At 43.8% G+C, this 15,662-nt stretch overlaps 1 protein-coding gene across 3 annotated transcripts in view; it reads left to right on the top strand.

Moving 5' to 3' along the window:
- rnpc3 (RNA-binding region (RNP1, RRM) containing 3) overlaps positions 1 to 15,662 on the top strand; it is a 50,824-nt gene that overhangs the window by 26,167 nt on the left and 8,995 nt on the right. For all 3 annotated transcript variants that reach the window (XM_079490233.1, XM_079490235.1, XM_079490234.1), the window contains exons 12-14: positions 155 to 249; positions 8,371 to 8,429; positions 13,464 to 13,596. In XM_079490233.1, the coding sequence (XP_079346359.1) occupies positions 155 to 249; positions 8,371 to 8,429; positions 13,464 to 13,596 (287 nt within the window). The remainder of the gene's footprint in view (positions 1 to 154; positions 250 to 8,370; positions 8,430 to 13,463; positions 13,597 to 15,662) is intronic.

The raw sequence follows: 15,662 nt of genomic DNA on the forward strand, positions 1-15,662 counted from the left end.
TGTCTATGGGAAAAATGCATTGGGTTTCATTTCCTGGTCCAGGGTAGGAGGCGGGACTGCGACGCTCTATAATGTAATGGATTAAATAACCCCAGGCAATTAAAGTGTTAACACAATATATGCTGAGGGTTTTTATTTCTCTTTTTCCAAACAGAGATCAAAAGGATGTCCGTGTTTAAGAAGTACGAGCCCGGTGAGCCCACGTGCAGACTCTACGTGAAGAATATCGCCAAGCAGGTGGAAGAGAAAGTAGGTGTATTTAATTTCTGTTTTTTGTCTCCACCAGGCCGAAGGCATGGGGAGAGAGTATGTTTTGCACTCCGTCCGTGTGTGTGTGTGTCCGTCCGTCCGTGTGTGTGTCCGTCCGTCCGTCCTTCCTTCCGTCCGTCTGTGTACAGCTAATCTCCGGCACCGTTAACCCGGTCGATGCCAAACTTTGCACACACACTCCCTGGATGGCAACGATGAACCTCTGCCCCGCATTTTCCAGAACGGCCTGTTATAGCGCCACCATGAGGCAGCTTTTCACATTTTTACCTAAAACTGCACCGATCTGCGTGAAACGTTGCATGCACACTCCCTAGAGGCCAAGGACAAACCTTTGACCTGCAATTTCCGCATCTGCCTTTTATAGCGCCACCAGGAGGCCGACTTTTGTAAAACACATTTTTTTACATTACTCCTCCAGATTCTGTCCAAAAATCTCACAAATCGTTACACAGTATCTCTATGGTCATGTGCTCAAGTTGGATCTGTCCGATATTTCATATTCCATCCTAATTGGCTATAATTGGCTTTCACAGTTTGCAAGATTGCCCCGTTTTGAACAATAGCCTCAAATCATGAACGCAGCATGCAATTTACGTGAAATCTTTCACACATTTTCTTACTAGGCTGAGGAATATATCCCACCCTTTTCACATTGGCCTGTTATAGCGCCACCAACAGGTTGATTTTTGCAAAACACATTTTTGGAACAAAATGCCTCAAATCATCCAATTTCCATCAAAGGCAAACATGTTTATATTACTCCTAAACATTTTGCCAAACATCTCACACAGTCCTATCCTCCTGGTGGAGACCTGTGCCCAGAAGGGCACTTCTTCTAGTTACAGTCTTTGTCTGTGTGTGCTGGCATGACGTCGTACATTTGTAACGGCTTGTTTTCTGTCTCAAGTCCCTCATGCATCATTTAGTGCTGCACGAGTCTAGCTCAAAATGTGAATCTCAATCTTCCTCCACAAGAATTGTGGATCTTCACGATTCTTCACACAATGTGATCAATTGTGTATCTGTATCTAGATTGCATTATTTTTTTCCCCGATTCATTGTGCAGCACTATAGAGCAGGGGTTCTCAACCCGTGGGTCGCGACCCCTCGGGGGGTCGCCAAATTATTTTAGGGGGTCCCCAAATTATTTTAAAAAAAAAAAAAAAAAAAAAAGATTTATTTTTAAATTTTATTTTCACGATTTTTCTAAAATAGCAGACCTACAAGCTCGTAGCGCGCCACTCGGTGGCGCGCTACGAGCTTGTAGATCTGCTTTTTTTCAATAGCTAAATTATAACATAATGCTTAAAACACAAAGGGGTTCCCGCCCAAAATGGGTTAAGGTTATTGTAGCAGTCAATTTATATTGGGGGTCGGGAGGGGGCGGGGCGGGGGTCCCGAGACATTGCCAAAGCATTTCCGGGGGTCCCCGGCCAAAAACGTTGAGAACCCCTGCTATAGAGCGTCGCAGCCCCGCCCCCCCGAGAGACCCGGAAAATAAATCCCCGTTCATTTTCCTCATAGACTTTTCAGAAAGTATTTATTTAAAGACGCTTACGCCGCGGACAAAGCCAACTCTTGTCGTGAGAAATCATATATATAAACTAAGGCTGTCAAAGTTAACGCGTTAATCGTGCGTTAACTCGACGTCCTTTTAACGGCGTTAATTTAATTAACGCGCGATTAACGCACGGTGAAGTTTGACAGAGCGGTTGCGAGACGCATGCATCTGAATGCAGGCAGGCAGATTCCAATGGTTACGCACCGCCATTCCGAACCACCGCCATTCCGAAGGTTCACTTCCATATATCGGAATGGCGATGTTTCCCCATGGAAGAATTCGCCCCGCCATTCCGAAAGTTAAATCTCCGGAGCGCACAGAGCTCACCATGTGCATGTGCGCAAGTTAAATCTCTCTCTCTCTCTCTCTCTCTCTCTCATATTCCCCTGAGTGACCTACTGCCGCCACAGCACAATCAATCAATCAATCACTCCGCACCGATTTCAGTAACAACCCCTCTCACCCCTCTCTCTCTCTCTCTCCCTCTATAGCTATAGTTTTAACCCAGAATTTACCCAAATCTCAAGCGCAATAGTTCAAAGTTCTCTCTAATGTCACAACGCATCACAGCACGACAACTTGTGAACTAGGAGATTAGATATATTTGAAGAAACTAGCATTTAGGAACCACTGGAAAAAATAACAAGCATCCGTGTGCAACTTGGAGCTCTCCAAATAGCCACATTCAGAAGGCTGTCTGTGATCAACTTGGAGCTCTCCAAATAGCCACGTTCAGAAGGCTGTCTGTGATCAACTTGGAGCTCTCCAAATAGCCACATTCAGAAGGCTGTCTGTGATCAACTTGGAGCTCTCCAAATAGCCACATTCAGAAGGCTGTCTGTGATCAACTTGGAGCTCTCCAAATAGCCACGTTCAGAAGGCTGTCTGTGATCAACTTGGAGCTCTCCAAATAGCCACATTCAGAAGGCTGTCTGTGATCAACTTGGAGCTCTCCAAATAGCCACGTTCAGAAGGCTGTCTGTGATCAACTTGGAGCTCTCCAAATAGCCACATTCAGAAGGCTGTCTGTGATCAACTTGGAGCTCTCCAAATAGCCACGTTCAGAAGGCTGTCTGTGATCAACTTGGAGCTCTCCAAATAGCCACATTCAGAAGGCTGTCTGTGATCAACTTGGAGCTCTCCAAATAGCCACGTTCAGAAGGCTGTCTGTGATCAACTTGGAGCTCTCCAAATAGCCACATTCAGAAGGCTGTCTGTGATCAACTTGGAGCTCTCCAAATAGCCACATTCAGAAGGCTGTCTGTGATCAACTTGGAGCTCTCCAAATAGCCACATTCAGAAGGCTGTCTGTGATCAACTTGGAGCTCTCCAAATAGCCACATTCAGAAGGCTGTCTGTGATCAACTTGGAGCTCTCCAAATAGCCACATTCAGAAGGCTGTCTGTGATCAACTTGGAGCTCTCCAAATAGCCACATTCAGAAGGCTGTCTGTGATCAACTTGGAGCTCTCCAAATAGCCACATTCAGAAGGCTGTCTGTGATCAACTTGGAGCTCTCCAAATAGCCACATTCAGAAGGCTGTCTGTGATCAACTTGGAGCTCTCCAAATAGCCACATTCAGAAGGCTGTCTGTGATCAACTTGGAGCTCTCCAAATAGCCACATTCAGAAGGCTGTCTGTGATCAACTTGGAGCTCTCCAAATAGCCACATTCAGAAGGCTGTCTGTGATCAACTTGGAGCTCTCCAAATAGCCACATTCAGAAGGCTGTCTGTGATCAACTTGGAGCTCTCCAAATAGCCACATTCAGAAGGCTGTCTGTGATCAACTTGGAGCTCTCCAAATAGCCACATTCAGAAGGCTGTCTGTGATTCGAATTACTCCGTAACCACCAGAAGTATGATGAAACTTTCATCTCATTAATCATTGGCATGCAGGATTGACATAGCGTTATTTAGGCTATAATGATCAACTTGTGCATGATAATTTTATGTATCAAATATTATATTAACTCAAGGAAAAGGTAATGTTACAGCTTTGAATAAAAATGTCGGAACTGGTGTAGAATGGAAAATAAGACTGTGCCTGTTGCTCACTGCGCAATTGGAAAGAAAACCAGCATGAGCATGGGGTGTTTATGCTAATCTGTCCATAATAGTCCACATATGCCCATAATTGAAGTCTTCAGAAGGAATCCATGAGATGAGATCGCACAGTCTGGTCTGGACTAATATCAAACCAAAACGAGGCTATGTGCGTAAATACTGCACATAATAATAACAGCGCAGCAGCAATAAATAAATGATTAACGTGCATGAGAACGCATGCCATTGGTAGCACAATGCAAATCCTCAAAGAAAATGCGTCTTCCTAATGGATACATTTGGTGATGATAACGGAAGCAATATGCGGGGGTTTCGCCGTTCACCGAGGAACAAGAGGCGTGCAGAAGAGGGTGCTTTAAACATAGTCAAAAAAACATTTTGCTTAAGTTAAAGTATCAATATTGCAATGAAGAAATAAGTCCGGTAATCAACATTTGAGAAAGGCCTTTACTGTTCCTTGCAATGACATGACATCAGCAGTTACACATCGGTATAAAAAAACAAAACAAAAACAGTTTGCAAATGTAAAAAATGCAAAATAGGCATTAAATAGGCCTAATTTTACTGCAGTAAAGTGGACATGTAGTGGAGTAGAAATAAAAGTAGGCCCATATTAAAACATATATAAAAAATCCACTAGAGAAAAAAAAACTCAAAATCTAAGCACGTGAGGTCGGCGGAAAAAAGCTGGGGCGAGATGGAATTAGCTTACAGTAGGTTATGACTTGTTATGAATTAAATAAAAGTGAGTGTTGCGGGACTGTGCGCTCCGGCCAGGTGGAGCTCTACGGATTGGGCATACAGCCAGCTGGTGATGCTGTGCGTCTCTGGTCGTTCTGCTGGTTCGTTCTATACTATAGGTTTATTTGTTCAAAGCCCATTCCCGAGTCAATGGGCGCTCATCAGACACGTTGGGTTTATGGACGCACGCGTATTGGGGTCCGAATGAGCGGCCATTGATAGGGCTCATAATAACAGCTCCGTGGGGCAGAATGAGCGGCCATTCACAGACTAGCGTATACCAACCTTTCGGAATGGCGGTGTTTCGGAATGGCAGGGTTTATGCCCCCCTCTCTCTCATCCCCCCCCCCCCCCCCCCCCCCCCCCCCACTCTCTCTCTCTACCATTCCCACACTCAGTCCGGACTCCGGACCGTCAGTACTATAGGGCACTGGACAGTTGCGCTGTGAGCAGAGGCTGAATGCCTCTGTTGGGCTCGTTATTAATTAATTTGCTTCACAATGTGTTAGATCAGAAGCTCTTTGAAGTGGGCATTGGGCAAAAGCAAAACTCTGGCAGTTTTGGTTGACAAACATAGTTAGTTAGTTGTGAAAGCTTGATGCTAATCATGCTACACAGACCATGCTAATGAGTGCTAAAGCTAATGTTGACTTGCAGGAGAGAGAGGTGCAGGGGCTCGTGTGTGTGTGTGTGTGTGTGTGTGTGTGTGTGTGTGTGTGTGTGTGTGTGTGTGTGTGTGTGTGTGTGTGTGTGTGTGTGTGTGTGTGTGTGTGTGTGTGTGTGTGTGTGTGTGTGTGTGTGTGTGTGTTTATGATTTTGTTTCCCTCTTCCATGGCATTTGCAATAAAGCAAGCATTCTCCCATGTTGAGTATTTAAAACTTGAAAAGACCACCAGTGGTCCCTGAGGGTATTCCAGGTGGCCCACAGCTAAATGATGGAGGGTTGGTAACCAAATGAACCCTTATAGATCTTTAACTCCCAAGAGTTGAATAATTGTTAAACAAATGCATTACTTAAAGTTAATTTACAAGAAGTCTACACAATTAGAGAACTTATAAAACATGTTATTTTGATCAACATACAGCCTGTTATCTCTCCTAATGGTACCAACATCAATACAGTTCTTTAGTTTGGGTCTGAGAGGCTAAATGTCATCAAATGGTGGTTCCGTGGCTCAAATGCAGAATAAATAATGGACCTTGATATGACAAATCTTGAAAACCACTGATTTAAGGTAATTTTGGAACGGATAAAAAATATGCGATTAATTTGCGATTAATCGGCGATTAACTATGGGCAATCATGCGATTAATCACGATTAAATATTTTAATCGACTGACAGGCCTAATATAAACACAATGTTTTGGGCCAAACAAAGAATTAGAAAGTAGAAAAAAACGGCAGGTTACAACACTTTTTTTTGTTGTTTTTCTTCTTTGTAATTATTTGTTTGGTCCAAAATATTGTGTGTGTTGTCATGATTTGTCACGACTCGAGTTGGCTTCGTACGATGCTTAAAAGGTCTTTAAATAAATATGTTTTGAAATGTCTATGGGAAAAAAGTGGAGGTGCCTTATTGGCCCTGCACCCACTGTCGAGGTGTCTTATTGGCCCTGCACCCACTGTGGAGGTGTCTTATTGGCCCTGCACCCACTGTCGAGGTGTCTTATTGGCCCTGCACCCACTGTGGAGGTGTCTTCTTGGCCCTGCACCCACTGTGCAGGTGCCTTATTGGCCCTGCACCCACTGTGGAGGTGTCTTATTGGCCCTGCACCCACTGTGGAGGTGTCTTATTGGCCCTGCACCCACTGTCGAGGTGTCTTATTGGCCCTGCACCCACTGTCGAGGTGACTTATTGGCCCTGCACCCACTGTGGAGGTGTCTTATTGGCCCTGCACCCACTGTGGAGGTGTCTTATTGGCCCTGCACCCACTGTGGGGGTGTCTTATTGGCCCTGCACCCACTGTGGAGGTGTCTTATTGGCCCTGCACCCACTGTCGAGGTGTCTTATTGGCCCTGCACCCACTGTCGAGGTGTCTTATTGGCCCTGCACCCACTGTGGAGGTGCCTTATTGGCCCTGCACCCACTGTGGAGGTGTCTTATTGGCCCTGCACCCACTGTGGAGGTGTCTTATTGGCCCTGCACCCACTGTGGAGGTGTCTTATTGGCCCTGCACCCACGGTGGAGGTGTCTTATTGGCCCTGCACCCACTGTGGAGGTGTCTTATTGGCTCTGCACCCACTGTGGAGGTGTCTTTTTGGCCCTGCACCCACTGTAGAGATGTCTTATTGGCCCTGCACCCACTGTCGAGGTGCGTGTAGATAGGTATGCTCTAAAATGGATGTATTCCAGTGATGTAAATAGGGTGCGTTTTGCGTCCCAAAACGCACTTTATAGTTGGGACGCAATAAACCAAAAGCCTCTGCATCCTGTGAACGCAACTTTATCCTGGCTGCACTGAAGACTGGCACTCTCTCGGTCACACACTGTTCTACGTGGAAGTCTAGCACTCTTTCGGTCACACACAGGCTGCAACATCGGGTCTCATCACAACCCAATGCGCGACCCGTGAAGTCGGGGGGAAAAATAATAAAAGAGAGAAAAGAAAAAGACGGAGTGACAAATCGTTAGCAACGAGCTATGCTAACAGACTGGTGGTGGTGGTGTTGGCTATTAGCTTGTTGCTGCTGCTGATTCAACGCACTGATTGAACTTCACTTCATGTCCGCCTGTAACGTGAACGAATCCTGACACCAGCGCTGCAAAAACAGACAGATCTACAAGCTCTCAACGCGCTGCAAACGGCGCTGCAGAGATGGGCGCATCTGCGGGTTCTCAACGCGTTTGTTTTTGCAGCGCTGGTGTCAGGGGTTCGTTCACGTTGATCTACATGCTCTCAACACGTTGTAAACGGCGCTGCAGAGACAGGCGCATGCGGCGCGTTGAGAGCTTGTGAATCTGTCTTTTTTGCAGCTGCCATTCTTCCCTGTAGACAGGGACTCAAGTGACTTCTAAGTTCCACTTTTCCAAATACATTATTTTACATCCACAATGGCAAACCTATTTACATTTTGGCTAAGTACAATAATTGCAACTGCAATAATATGCTTGCTAATACTACTAGCCTACATAAAAAGATATACTGTATAGGCCTATTTGATATTTTTATATATATATTTTTTTATAAAAGATGTTTTATTATTATTTTTGAGTGGTGCAACCACTCCCTTACGGAGCTATGTGTGTGTCTGGGCACAAAAATAGCATGGTTGTTTTTCACCATCTGTACCTAACGCACACACAAACACTCACGCACGTATTAACTGTATATATGATGCTTTCGGGGGGTGCCAATACATGACAGTACAGTACAGTAGAGGGTACAGTAGAGGGACCGCCACACGGTAACTGTCATTTCTCAACCGTTTCGGACGCGGCACGGCACGGCACGCCGGAACCGGCCCGGCCACCTGGGCGCATTCCTGGGTCTGGAACTCCCCCCCCCCCGCGAACCCCCTCACGGAGTTGCACCACTCACTTCACACAGGTGTGATTTTTTTTGGGACTCACAAGAATTTTTTGGGACTCATTTGAATGACCACCTGTGCATCCCGGGACCCATTACATTGAAAACCTATTTACATCACTGGTATTCTATGACACTATAACAACACCTGTTAATGCTACTGTTAGTATGTATTTATTGACTTGTGTTATTGTCTCTCTCTCAGGACCTGAAATACATCTACGGCAGATACATCGACCCTTCGTCGGAAGCAGAGCGGAACATGTACGTAATCCCTTCTAACGTTTAACACGAAGCAGAGCGGAACATGTACGTAATCCCTTCTAACGTTTAACACGTTAAGACCTGAAGCAGAGCGGAACATGTACGTAATCCCTTCTAACGTTTAACACGTTAAGACCTGAAGCAGAGCGGAACATGTACGTAATCCCTTCTAACGTTTAACACGTTAAGACCTGAAGCAGAGCGGAACATGTACGTAATCCCTTCTAACGTTTAACACGTTAAAACCTGAAGCAGAGCGGAACATGTACGTAATCCCTTCTAACGTTTAACACGTTAAGACCTGAAGCAGAGCGGAACATGTACGTAATCCCTTCTAACGTTTAACACGTTAAAACCTGAAGCAGAGCGGAACATGTACGTAATCCCTTCTAACGTTTAACACGTTAACACCCTCCGCGCCATTGCCGACGATTAAAGTCAATTGAAGCCTAATTTTGATAGTGACGCTTATCGCCATTGCCGACGGCCTCCGGCAATTGAGCTTTTATAGCGCGTTCGATTGCTCGAGCCAAAATGCTACTCACGTTAGCCGGTTAGCTAGCTGTGTTGTTAGCACAGAACTGGATCGCCCATCTTAGATCGTCGTCGCCATAAGCATCCATTCTATCCATTTCTTTCAATCGCCTGTAACTCCTATTCCTTGTCCCAGATGGCATTTTTGGTCAAAACAGCGTTTCTTTGACGGCACAGAGCTGACAATCTAGAGCTCTCCGGAGCTCCGGCCTGGATTCACTTTGTAAACAAGGCCCATCCAGCTGTGTGAAAACTCCTAACGTAGGACTACCGGTTGTGGACCGGAAATGGCGGATTTTCAAAATAAGAGCTCAAATTAAAAAAATGCTGGCGTGAATTAGATCCTAATTTTTCAATAAATGATAGCGGTCTAAGTGTTAAGACCTGAAGCAGAGCGGAACATGTACGTAATCCCTTCTAACGTTTAACACGTTAAGACCTGAAGCAGAGCGGAACATGTACGTAATCCCTTCTAACGTTTAACACGTTAAGACCTGAAGCAGAGCAGAACATGTACGTAATCCCTTCTAACGTTTAACACGTTAAGACCTGAAGCAGAGCGGAACATGTACGTAATCCCTTCTAACGTTTAACACGTTAAGACCTGAAGCAGAGCGGAACATGTACGTAATCCCTTCTAACGTTTAACACGTTAAGACCTGAAGCAGAGCGGAACATGTACGTAATCCCTTCTAACGTTTAACACGTTAAGACCTGAAGCAGAGCGGAACATGTACGTAATCCCTTCTAACGTTTAACACGTTAAGACCTGAAGCAGAGCGGAACATGTACGTAATCCCTTCTAACGTTTAACACGTTAAGACCTGAAGCAGAGCGGAACATGTACGTAATCCCTTCTAACGTTTAACACGTTAAGACCTGAAGCAGAGCGGAACATGTACGTAATCCCTTCTAACGTTTAACACGTTAAGACCTGAAGCAGAGCGGAACATGTACGTAATCCCTTCTAACGTTTAACACGTTAAGACCTGAAGCAGAGCGGAACATGTACGTAATCCCTTCTAACGTTTAACACGTTAAGACCTGAAGCAAAGCGGAACATGTACGTAATCCCTTCTAACGTTTAACACGTTAAAACCTGAAGCAGAGCGGAACATGTACGTAATCCCTTCTAACGTTTAACACGTTAAGACCTGAAGCAGAGCGGAACATGTACGTAATCCCTTCTAACGTTTAACACGTTAAGACCTGAAGCAGAGCGGAACATGTACGTAATCCCTTCTAACGTTTAACACGTTAAGACCTGAAGCAGAGCGGAACATGTACGTAATCCCTTCTAACGTTTAACACGTTAAAACCTGAAGCAGAGCGGAACATGTACGTAATCCCTTCTAACGTTTAACACGTTAAAGGTGTAGTGAAATGAAAAATACGTTTTTCACACTTTTAGACCATCTCTGTGGTCATCATATGAGCATACCTAACAATGGATGCCAAAAAAATGGGAAAATTCTCATTTTTGTGTGTTTTTATATCAAAAGTCCATAAAAATATATTTTTTATTACTTCCTGAAAACGAAAACGTGCTGCGTGATGACGTGTCGAGGCCAACATCGATAAAAGCCAATAAAAATGAAGCTCACCCGTATCCTCTCCAATATGTGCGCATCCGTGCAGCACAGCTGCTATTGATTACAGATATCCTCCGTTTTTATTCCCATTCCAGATAACATCCAGACAGTGTATTACTCGGTTTCAACTTAATCATCACGCTAAAATATGTATCTGAAAACATTATAGGGTAGAAATAAGCCACATAACAGTAAACTGGTACAGCTGGCTGTCTATTTGATTTGTAAACAAACACACACCACGCTGCTGCGTATAACATAGCAACATTCCCTAGCTACCGTCCCATAGCCTGAAGGGATGCGACGCTCTGATTGGTTCAGAAACTTCATAGCGGTGTTTCAACTTGAGACCGTCTGAAACTTCAAAATAAAATGTCCACCATTTCCGTTTCACTACGCCTTTAAGACCTGAGGACCATTGTAAAAAATACCTTCTCAAAAAACCCGACGTTCTCAAACTTTTTTATGTCAAGGACCCCCAAAATTATATGTATTTGGCCACCGACCCCCCCCATCTGAAAATATGTTGTTCCAGTGACACCCCCCCCCCCCCCCCAGAAGCAAAGATTTGAGTTAAAAACGCTCTGAAAGAATATATATTCAAAGATTTGCGCCATATTTTTGTGATTTTTCAAAAAATAGCAGATCTATGAGCTTGCAGATCTGCTATTTTTCAATAGCTAAAGTATAACATAATGCTTAAAACACCAAAAGGGGTTCCCGCCCAGAATTGATTAACGGAGACTTCTATAGAGCGTCGCAGTCCCGCCCCAGGAAATGATTCCCCGTTCGTTTTCCTCATAGACGATTCAAAAAGTATTTATTTAAAGACCTTTTGAGCCTCGGACAAAGCCAACTCGAGTTACGGCAGGTTACAACACTTTTTTTGTTGTTTTTCTTCTTTGTAATTATTTGTTTGGTCCAAAATATTGTGTTTGTTGTCATGATTTGCCACAACTCCAGTTGGCTTTGTCCGCGGCGTAACCGTCTTTAAATAAATACTTTTTAAATTAATACTTTTTGAAATGTCTATGGGGAAAATGCATTCATGCAATCATTTCCTGGGCCTGGCGTCGTCATGAAAGGGGGCGGGACTGCGACGCTCTATAACCCTTAGCTCTTAGCTTGCTTGCGACGCATCAGTGCCGCGTTTAATTAATTACTCTATTAGATCATCAATTACTAATGACTCTTGTCAATTTAACCCTCAACTGACCTCTCTCTCCGCTGTGCCTTGGCACTGTTCTTTATGAGAGACCAAAGCTAATGCCAACAGTATCAGTCCGTACAAACTACAGTTTAACCACTTGAACTTAACCACCATCCTCGTGTAGGTCATTCACTTCTTTTTTTTTTTTTTCCTTTTTTCTTTTTTTTACTAGTTGACTAGTTGTTGAACTACCTATTATGTAAAAAAAATATATTTGTACATTTAAAAACGGTACATTGGTGACTATAACTATAATCTACCTGATGATCTGGAGGCCTACAAAATCGTGTTTTTTTTTTTAGCGTAGAGCGTCTCAGTCCCGCCCCTTTTCATGACGACGAGAGAATTGTGAAGAGAATTTCACTTTCATTTTTTCCCCCCATAGACGTTTCAGAAAGTATTTATTTAAAGACCTTTTAAAGCGTCGTACGAAGCCAACTTTATTTATTTATTTTTTTTCTAACCTTTTTTTTAGTTTAGTTTATTTCGAACCTTTTTTTTAGTTTAGTTTATTTCGAACCTTTTTTTTAGTTTAGTTTATTTCGAACCTTTTTTTTTGTTTAGTTTATTTCAAACCTTTTTTTTTTGTTTAGTTTATTTCGAACCTTTCACATGTATAACAATACATAATACAGTCGTGACAAATCATAACAACAAACACAATATTTTGGGCCGAACAAATAATGAGTTAACAGTTATTTGTCACATCTGCCCTGTGCATTGTTTTGAATTACCAGAGGCATAAACGGAAAAGTATTCTCTATTCATATGTTCCAATGTTCAATGCCAAAAACACAATTATATCGTTAATCGCAATCTTCTGTGTGACAATTAATAATCGTCAACTTCAGTGTGTGTAATGGTGACAGCCCCGTTCCCATGGTCTAGACAACAACCTCTACACTAAATACCTCTGCTGCAGATTGCCAATCACATACTGCGTGATATTTCTGCTTCTCAGTAGGACGGAGACATCCCTGCTGTGTTTGTCTTGCATTGGAAGTGCTCCCTAGCCCGTTGAGACCTGGGGACGCATCTGTGTCACCGTAGCTTTTAACCGCATTATTTTAAACTTTAGCTGTTGGAAAAATAGCAAATCTACAAGCTCGTAGCGCGGCACACACGCTACGATCTTGTAGATCTGCTGTTTTTGAAATATCGTTGAAAACGTGGCTCGATTCTTTGAATACATGTATATTCTTTCACGGTGAACGTTTTTAACTCATATCTTCAGTGGGTCAGTGGCCGAATACATATATAATTTGTGGTGGTCCTTGAGGTGAAAATGTTTGAGCACTACTGAAAACTGTCATGATTTAGAACTGGTTCCCAGACATTTTAAGCCAGTGAACCAAAAGATACATTTGATGTCTCTCCGGGACACCAAACTAGTGAAAATAGCAGATCTACAAGCTCATAGCTCTTGAGCTTGTTTCACTAACAATTCCTAAACATTTGTTTTCTAATTTATGAAATTTCCTCATGCATAGAAGGAAGCATGAGTTCAAGTCCGTTGCTCTCCCCAGGTTGGCGGAGGGTGTGTAGAGCCCAGGATCACATTAGATAATTGACACAGGGGGTGAAAAAATGTGTTACAAAATCGTGGGATATAAAAATAAAAAGACATTTTGTGGAATCTGGTGCTCAGGTCTCAGTGGGCTAGTGATTGATAGCAGCGTGTGTCTCTGTCTGTCTCAGGTTTGACATTGTCCTAATGAAGGAGGGGAGGATGAAAGGACAGGCGTTCGTGGGACTCCCCAGCGAGCGCAGCGCCCAGAAGGCCCTGAGGGACACCAACGGATACGTCCTGCACGACAGGCCCCTGGTGGTGGTATCCTTTACATTTATACCTCCTCCACGACAGGCCCCTGGTGGTGGTATCCTTTACATTTATACCTCCTCCACCACAGGCCCCTGGTGGAGGTATCCTTTACATTTATACCTCCTCCACCACAGGCCCCTGGTGGAGGTGTCCTTTACATTTATACCTCCTCCACGACAGGCCCCTGGTGGAGGTGTCCTTTACATTTATACCTCCTCCACGACAGGCCCCTGGTGGTGGTATCCTTTACATTTATACCTCCTCCACCACAGGCCCCTGGTGGAGGTATCCTTTACATTTATACCTCCTCCACCACAGGCCCCTGGTGGAGGTATCCTTTACATTTATACCTCCTCTTTCGGTCCAGAGGTGCACATCTTTGGGTCCAGAGGTGCACCTCTTTGGGTCCAGAGGTGCACCTCTTTCGGTCCAGAGGTGCACCTCTTTGGGTCCAGAGGTGCACCTCTTTGGGTCCAGAGGTGCACATCTTTGGGTCCAGAGGTGCACCTCTTTGGGTCCAGAGGTGCACCTCTTTGGGTCCAGAGGTGCACCTCTTTGGGTCCAGAGGTGCACGCGCGTACAATGATCCCAACATTTTGACGGGTACGGGATCAAAAAAAGAATAAATGAGGTCCGCTCACCGTCTCAACAGTTCCCAAAAATAATTCCTGGACCCCAGGAGAGTAGCCATGCTAATGGCCATCCAAATATACAATAACCAATTTGTCCTCCGGTCTGATATTACATTTTTTGGGGGCGAATTTAAGACCTCTTTGTTCTCTTTTCACTTACACCTATTTTTCATTTCTTTTTTCAATTAGTCCTTTAGCAGTATTAGTAGTTCTGCCGAGTTTTACCCATTTTGTGCGGGCACCCTTTTTGGTGTTTTAAGCATTATGTTATGCTTTAGCTATTTAAAAATAGCAGATCTACAAGCTCATAGCGCGGCACCGGGTGCCATGCTATGAGCTGGTAGGTCTGCTATTTTTGAAAAATCGTCAAATGTGGCACAAATCTTTGAATATATTTCACAGCAAACATTTTTAACTCCAATCTTTGCTTCTGGGGGGTCCCTGGAACAACATATTTTCAGATGGGGGTCGGTGGTCAATTTCATTTTTGGGGGTCCTTGACATGAAAATGTTTGAGAACCACTGACATAGAAACATGGGTTTTTCAGAAAAACGGTCAAGTTTTAGAAGACATCAAAAGTAGAATCAAACTTAGGTCTAAATGAGTTAATGCAGTATTGATACTTGATACATTGATGTATTGATACATTCTCTCAGAAGAATAAATACCCATATTTATTTGCGGCATTTAGATTTAGTTTCTTGAGAAAGAAAGAAGAGCTCTAACCACAAGGTCACTCAGTCCGTGCTGTTGCTAAAACGTCAGATCAACACATTAGTTGTCGATTTCAGAACATTTGTTTATTTTCTGTGATCTGTCACGATAGGATACAACAGGCCGACTGATGCACGGCAGGTTTTCTAAGATGTTCACAAAACCTTGACATTGTGGATGTGTGGGACAGCGTTAACACCATTATGTCCTTTTGAATGGGGGAACCTTTTGAAGTGTCCCTGTGCCTGGAGGGACGCGTTAACCCATTCTGAACGGGAACCCCTTTTGATGTTTTAAGCATTATCTTATACTTTAGCTGTTGAAAAATAGCAGATCTACAAGCTCATAGCGCGGCACCGAGTGCCGCACTACGAGCTTGTAGGTCTGCTATTTTTGAAAAAATCGTGAAAATGTGGCGCAGATATTTGAAAATATATTCTTTCAGAGCGAACGTTTTTGCTTCTGGAGGAGTCCCTGGAACAACATATTTTCAGATGGGGGGTCGGCGGCCAATTATATATAATTTTTGGGGTCCTTGACATGAAATAGTTTGAGAACCACAAACATTGGAAAAACTGTTATGATTTAGAAGACATTTTGTAGAATCTGGTCTCGGGTCTAAATGGGTTAAACCTCCATTTGAACAGGCCCAACGAGAACCGTAGCAGCGTTTCTTTATAAAGAAGGCCATCTTAGATTGTAAGGATCAAAAGGCTTTTTGGAATAAC

Source organism: Electrona antarctica (assembly GCF_951216825.1).
Source record: "Electrona antarctica genome assembly, chromosome: 20".
NCBI classification, from domain to species: Eukaryota; Metazoa; Chordata; class Actinopteri; order Myctophiformes; family Myctophidae; genus Electrona; species Electrona antarctica.